Below are 7181 nucleotides of genomic sequence, written 5' to 3'. Positions count from 1 at the left end.
AGTAATAACCACTCTCATCCTCTCCCTCCTCCCATCTGCAGTAATAACCACTCTCATCCTCTCCCTCCTCCCACCTGCAGTAATAACCACTCTCATCCTCTCCCTCCCCCCATCTGCAGTAATAACCACTCTCATCCTCTCCCTCCTCCCATCTGCAGTAATAACCACTCTCATCCTCTCCCTCCTCCTCCCATCTACAGTAATAACCACTCTCATCCTCTCCCTCCTCCTCCCATCTGCAGTAATAACCACTCTCATCCTCTCCCTCCTCCCATCTACAGTAATAACCACTCTCATCCTCTCCCTCCTCCTCCCATCTACAGTAATAACCACTCTCATCCTCTCCCTCCTCCCACCTGCAGTAATAACCACTCTCATCCTCCTCCCACCTGCAGTAATAACCACTCTCATCCTCTCCCTCCCTCCTCCCATCTGCAGTAATAACCACCCTCATCCTCTCCCTCCCTCCTCCCACCTGCAGTAATAACCACTCTCATCCTCTCCCTCCCTCCTCCCACCTGCAGTAATAACCACTCTCATCCTCTCCCTCCTCCCACCTGCAGTAATAACCACTCTCATCCTCTCCCTCCCTCCTCCCACCTGCAGTAATAACCACTCTCATCCTCTCCCTCCTCCCATCTGCAGTAATAACCACTCTCATCCTCTCCCTCCCTCCTCCCATCTGCAGTAATAACCACTCTCATCCTCTCCCTCCCTCCTCCCATCTACAGTAATAACCACTCTCATCCTCTCCCCCCCTCCTCCCACCTGCAGTAATAACCACTCTCATCCTCTCCCTCCCTCCTCCCACCTGCAGTAATAACCACTCTCATCCTCTCCCTCCTCCTCCCTCCTGCAGTAATAACCACCCTCATCCTCTCCCTCCCTCCTCCCACCTGCAGTAATAACCACTCTCATCCTCTCCCTCCTCCTCCCTCCTGCAGTAATAACCACTCTCATCCTCTCCCTCCTCCTCCCTCCTGCAGTAATAACCACCCTCATCCTCTCCCTCCCTCCTCCCACCTGCAGTAATAACCACTCTCATCCTCTCCCTCCCTCCTCCCATCTGCAGTAATAACCACTCTCATCCTCTCCCTCCTCCCATCTGCAGTAATAACCACTCTCATCCTCTCCCTCCCTCCTCCCATCTGCAGTAATAACCACTCTCATCCTCTCCCTCCTCCCACCTGCAGTAATAACCACTCTCATCCTCTCCCTCCTCCTCCCATCTGCAGTAATAACCACTCTCATCCTCTCCCTCCTCCCACCTGCAGTAATAACCACTCTCATCCTCTCCCTCCTCCTCCCTCCTGCAGTAATAACCACCCTCATCCTCTCCCTCCCTCCTCCCATCTGCAGTAATAACCACTCTCATCCTCTCCCTCCTCCCATCTACAGTAATAACCACTCTCATCCTCTCCCTCCCTCCTCCCACCTGCAGTAATAACCACTCTCATCCTCTCCCTCCTCCCACCTGCAGTAATAACCACTCTCATCCTCTCCCTCCTCCCACCTGCAGTAATAACCACCCTCATCCTCTCCCTCCTCCCATCTACAGTAATAACCACTCTCATCCTCTCCCTCCTCCCACCTGCAGTAATAACCACTCTCATCCTCTCCCTCCTCCCATCTGCAGTAATAACCACTCTCATCCTCTCCCTCCCTCCTCCCATCTGCAGTAATAACCACCCTCATCCTCTCCCTCCCTCCTCCCATCTGCAGTAATAACCACTCTCATCCTCTCCCTCCTCCCATCTACAGTAATAACCACTCTCATCCTCTCCCTCCCTCCTCCCATCTGCAGTAATAACCACTCTCATCCTCTCCCTCCCTCCTCCCACCTGCAGTAATAACCACTCTCATCCTCTCCCTCCTCCCATCTACAGTAATAACCACCCTCATCCTCTCCCTCCTCCCATCTGCAGTAATACCCACCCTCATCCTCTCCCTCCCCATACTATGTTATGCACTATGTAAGGGGGTAAAGGAGCCGATTCTGTCCGTTTGGACTATAAGCTCTTATGGTTTGGGGCTTGTCTGTCTGTCTCCAAACCATAAGAGCTTCTAGTTCAACGGACAGAATTGGCTCCTTTACTCCCTTACATAGTGCATGACATAGTATGTAGGTTACATACATGGCCCACCTTACACGTATGGTCATGAAGCAGCATAAAGGACATATCAGAAAGGCAGAGAGAAGTGTAACTTCATGCAGCCAGAACCATGACAGAATATGGAAGCTACTGTGTATGGAGAGAGATCAGGGAAGATGAGTTATTACTGTGTATGGAGGGAGAGGAGTCTGGTTCTTACCTGGGTCACATGATCAGTACGGGTGTCTTGCTGCGTTCTGTGTCTATAGCTGGTTAGTAGATGCCCTGTGAGTGCATTGTGTGGGGGAGGCCTTCCTTCTTGTTTACTTAGCTCTTCTGATCACCGGACGCTGTCACTGTATAACCAGACTGTAGTTGTTTGTGTAACTCTGAGCTGCCATCTCCACTATGGATGGTCTGACAGGTATACTCTGTGCTGCCGTTAGATATCTGTGTGTGCAGTCTATTGAGTCTCCCCGTGTCCCTTTCTGTTCTTCATGCTCTCTGTCTCTCCAGCGAGACGTCTCTCTCAGAACATGGCGCATTTGGCTCAGGATCTCGGCCCGGCATTTTTCCAGAAGCAGCAGCTTGATGCCTCCATGGCTGACACCTTCCTGGAACACTTGTGTCTGCTGGACATTGACTCGGAGCCCTTAACTGCTCGGAACACCAGCATCATCTGCACCATTGGTAATCAGTGAGAGATCCCTTCTGTATCAGAGATCCTTAGTGCTATGGCATCCCCCCAATCTGTGTACATTCATATTATACCCTTCTGCATTTAAAAACTTTATTTCTAGTTTTGTAAATATTACTCTTACTAATAAATGAAATGGTTGAAGGAACATTGAGGGACACCTTGAGTCTGGAGGACCTCCATAGCTTATTGGAGGACTTACTTCCAGTCTCAGGACTGATCCTGGACCAGTCTCTCTGGTCCCCTGTAGGGGTTAAGAGCCAAAGTTACTGAGGGACCTAATCTTGCCCTTACTGCTCTGTTTATCTCAGGCCCGGCCTCCCGATCAGTGGACATGCTGAAGGAAATGATCAAGGCTGGAATGAACGTTGCCAGATTAAATTTTTCCCACGGGACCCACGAGGTGAGCCGGTAGCAGCAGCTTGTCAGAGGGTATATTGAATAGATCTAGTGAAATCTCTCGAGTTACTAAACAACTTGCCTTTCCCCAGTACCACGCCGGCTCCATTAAGAATGTGCGCGAGGCCACCGAGAGCTTTGCGGTCAACCCCATGTTCTACCGGCCTGTAGCCATCGCGCTGGACACCAAGGGACCTGAGATCCGCACCGGGGTCATAAAATCGGTGAGCCTTTTATTTCAGCCCATTTGGCAATAGAATTTAATAGCTTGATACTTTGAAGCTATAGACGATTAATACCCTCTCATCCTACCCATTGGTTCTGATTTATACTCAAGACACCCCCCAAAATCACACTTACAATAAATGTTTGCCAGCATCTGAATTTGTTGCCTCCTGCTGTATGTGATCGTGTGACTAGGGTCATTAAACCCCATACAAACCATAAACCAAACTCTCTAGGTGTCTTAAAGCTGCTTGACTCACGGCTGATGTTGGTTGTGGTCTTCCCCCAGGTAGATGTTTTTCCATGAATAGCTTCTGTTATTAACCTGTCAGTCCTAGGAACATGGCTCGAGCGCTAACCTCTCGTGTGCTGTGTTTTCTCAGGGGGAGAACGCAGAGGTGGAGCTGGTGAAGGGTTCCATTATTAAAGTGGTGACGGATGAAGCTTTGTGCGACAAGTGTGACGAGAAGACCCTGTGGGTGGACTACAAGAACATCTGTAAAGTGGTGCAGGTCGGGGGCCGGATCTTTGTGGACGATGGTCTCATCTCTCTGCTGGTCACAGAGATTGGTGAGTCCCTGGGATGGGGGCGGGATATTATAGACACAATTGATAATTGTGTTGCAACCGATCAGCTTATTGGATGCTGAAAGCCATTTTCTGGTTGCTATTGGCTAACGCAGTTCAGCTAACGCTATAATATTGTGTATACCGCTGTTCACCTGCGCTGACTTGGGAGCTCAGGTGGGATTAGTCGGCGCTTTCTTCCTGCCATTGTATCCAGCATTCCTTGTCCAGCGGCTTTATGGCACTCATGCTGGAACTAGGATCGCTGTTGGCGGTATGAGAATAGAATGCCCTCATGTACATTGTCCTCAATGGTGGTCACCTGGGTGCAGTACTAGGGTAATACATTATCCACCTCTCGTATCTCCTGTGTCAGTAACTTATGTATGAAAGGAGAAATGGGACGATGCTGACATTATTTCTGCAGATGGTCACACTTCATGGCAATACAACTCCTAATATCAGCATTGGACTATTCTGCTATTTGTATTTGTAAATCCCTTCACATTGCCACCTGTCCTCACCCCCTGTTGCCCAAACTTACTTTTGGCGTTTATTCAATTAGAAAGCTTCTGTGCCCCTGGCTAATATCTGTTTGTCTGGATAATGACTATGTTGTTCCTGAATGAGTTAGGGCTCAAAGAGGACTGGATTAGATATCGCCCATATGAGGTTGTGCGCTCTGGACAGAGGTGGAGACCAGATAAGGGGGAGGAACAGGGTAAAGTAGATTGAATTGATTGATGGTGGAGCCTGTCTTTCTCTCTCTCGGAAGGCCTGGATTACTGTCTGGCGGAGGTGGAAAATGGGGGTAATCTGTGCAGCAGAAAGGGGGTCAACCTGCCTGGGGCTGAAGTGGATCTTCCTGCGTTATCTGAAAGGGATCGCTTGGACCTAAAGTTTGGGATTGAGCAAGGAGTAGACATGGTGTTCGCCTCGTTCATCCGCAAGGCGCAAGATGTTGTGTCTATCCGCCAAGAGCTGGGGGAAAAAGGACGAGACATTCGTATCATCAGCAAGATTGAAAACCACGAGGGTGTGAAGAGGTGACTGTAGTCTAGAATACTCATGTATGTTCTCTGTACTATGGTACCCACTCCTAAGCTCTTCTGTCCTTTCTGCTGAAGGTTTGATGAGATTCTGGAGGCCAGCGATGGTATTATGGTGGCTCGTGGAGATCTTGGGATTGAGATTCCCGCGGAGAAAGTGTTTCTAGCGCAGAAGATGATGATTGGAAGGTGCAATCGAGCTGGGAAACCGGTCATCTGTGCTACACAGGCGAGTATACTGTAGGGCTTGGACCACTTTGGTGAGAAATCCAGACTGTGCACTCTGCTGGCCACATGGGATAAACTAGTGTGGTAGTCTCCTGCCTAGTAAGGTGGTATTAGCTGTATATACTGAACCCCACACTCCCTCCTTACAGATGCTGGAGAGTATGATCAAGAAGCCTCGTCCCACCCGTGCAGAGAGTAGCGATGTGGCCAATGCTGTTCTCGACGGTGCAGACTGCATCATGTTATCTGGAGAAACCGCCAAGGGCTTGTATCCTGTGGAGTCTGTTCACATGCAACACGCGGTGAGATATATCCATCACCATGTGTTCTCCTGGCTTGAGTTACACACCAATAGTTCTCTCAGATAAAAAACTGTTACAGGGAAAATCCTACTTATAGGGAGTGGAGACTGTACACGTCACATGCGATATAGACTGTTCATGTGACATGTTAGACTCGCCATATGACTTGCTAGCCTGATATCTGTGTTATTCTCCATGTCACCCAGAACAGAGTGTAAGGAGCTGGGGTGGAGTCCCTCCACATTTTAATCGATTAATGAATGGCTGTTACATACCTGCGGTGTGTACAATGTGCTAGATAACGTTATGTCTGCTGTATATATTCAGCATCTGCCACTAATACCATTTCATTCATGGGCCCCAAAGAATATCCTGTCAATCCTGATAGTGACGGTGTTCTCTCTTCCCAGATTGCTCGCGAGGCTGAATCCGCTATATATAACCAGCAGTTGTTTGAAGAGCTGCGCAGAGTGACCCCTCTGACTCAGGACCCAACAGAGGTGACTGCCATTGGTGCGGTGGAGGCTTCATTTAAATGCTGTGCCGGAGCAATAATTGTCCTCACCACTTCTGGCAGGTGAGGTGTCCAAGTGACGAAATCTCCCCTGTCTCCATCTACACAACCTGGTGTTTGGACAGGATGGGTCATTCTACTCTTTCGATCCTATAGGATCTACTTGTGGTCTAAGTTTTCATCCATTTGTCTCCTAGGTCAGCTCAGCTTCTCTCTCGTTACCGCCCTCGTGCTCCCATCATTGCTGTAACTCGGAATGATCAGGTAGCACGACAAGCTCACCTGAACCGTGGTGTGTTTCCAGTCTTGTACCGGGAGGCGCTGCATGACGCCTGGGCTGATGATGTTGACCGAAGAGTGCAGTTTGGCGTTGAAATTGGTGAGACTGGACTGGATCTGTCCATAGTATTTGGCGACTCTAACATACTGTAGTACTGACTGTCTTTAATATGGATGAGTGTTGGAGATGGGGTGGGCCTTAAGCTAGGTTGATGTGTTCAACCAAGTACGAGAGCTGGGCAGGTGTTTGGGGTGGTATATGGTCTTTCTGTAAGTGCATTGGATCTTCCCCCATCTCCTTCCAGGTATGAGCGTTTCTCATCCGGTGTCTCCATAGGAGAAAAGGCAGATCTACGAGGAGGTCTATGTAATGAGTATTTCCCCCCCACCCTTTACCATCTGCTCATTGTCTTGCAGGGAAGGTTCGAGGATTTCTCCATAAAGACGATATTGTCATTATCCTGACTGGTTGGAGACCAGGGTCTGGTTATACAAATATCATGCAAGTGGTGAAAGTTTCCTAGAGGAAGAGCAATTATTTTACCTGCTGACCAAACCTTCAGAGCTAGCACTTCATATGTACAATCAGAGGGAGACCCTCACATTAAACATTCCTACAGCTTTATCTTGTGTGTCTCTTCCTTATGCCTTTCACTTCTCATCCTATGAAGTTACCCTATCTCCTGCACCCTCCCTCCTCGGCTTAACAGCAACAAGATGATTTATAGTGGTTTTAAAGAGGATTTACCAGATGCCAGATTAATGGCCAATAACTTGTTTCCACAGCACATTCTGGAGTGGACAGTGAGATGCTGTCACCCATCTAAA

At 49.0% G+C, this 7181-nt stretch overlaps 1 protein-coding gene across 1 annotated transcript; it reads left to right on the top strand.

The window, feature by feature from the left end:
• Positions 1–2418: 2418 nt before the first annotated feature.
• LOC142125090 (pyruvate kinase PKM-like) lies at positions 2419–6978 on the top strand. Its single transcript, XM_075194261.1, has 11 exons — positions 2419–2517; positions 2610–2783; positions 3102–3193; positions 3282–3413; positions 3798–3984; positions 4757–5027; positions 5109–5259; positions 5408–5560; positions 5971–6137; positions 6272–6453; positions 6771–6978. The coding sequence occupies exons 1-11, from the start codon at positions 2502–2504 to the stop codon at positions 6875–6877; spliced, it is 1632 nt and encodes a 543-aa protein (XP_075050362.1). The 5' UTR covers positions 2419–2501; the 3' UTR covers positions 6878–6978.
• Positions 6979–7181: the final 203 nt, after the last annotated feature.

The sequence above is a fragment of the Mixophyes fleayi genome, unplaced genomic scaffold, assembly GCF_038048845.1.
Source record: "Mixophyes fleayi isolate aMixFle1 unplaced genomic scaffold, aMixFle1.hap1 Scaffold_2541, whole genome shotgun sequence".
NCBI classification, from domain to species: Eukaryota; Metazoa; Chordata; class Amphibia; order Anura; family Limnodynastidae; genus Mixophyes; species Mixophyes fleayi.
The sequence above is the reverse complement of the archived record's forward strand: the minus strand, read 5'-3'. Positions and strand labels throughout refer to the sequence as shown.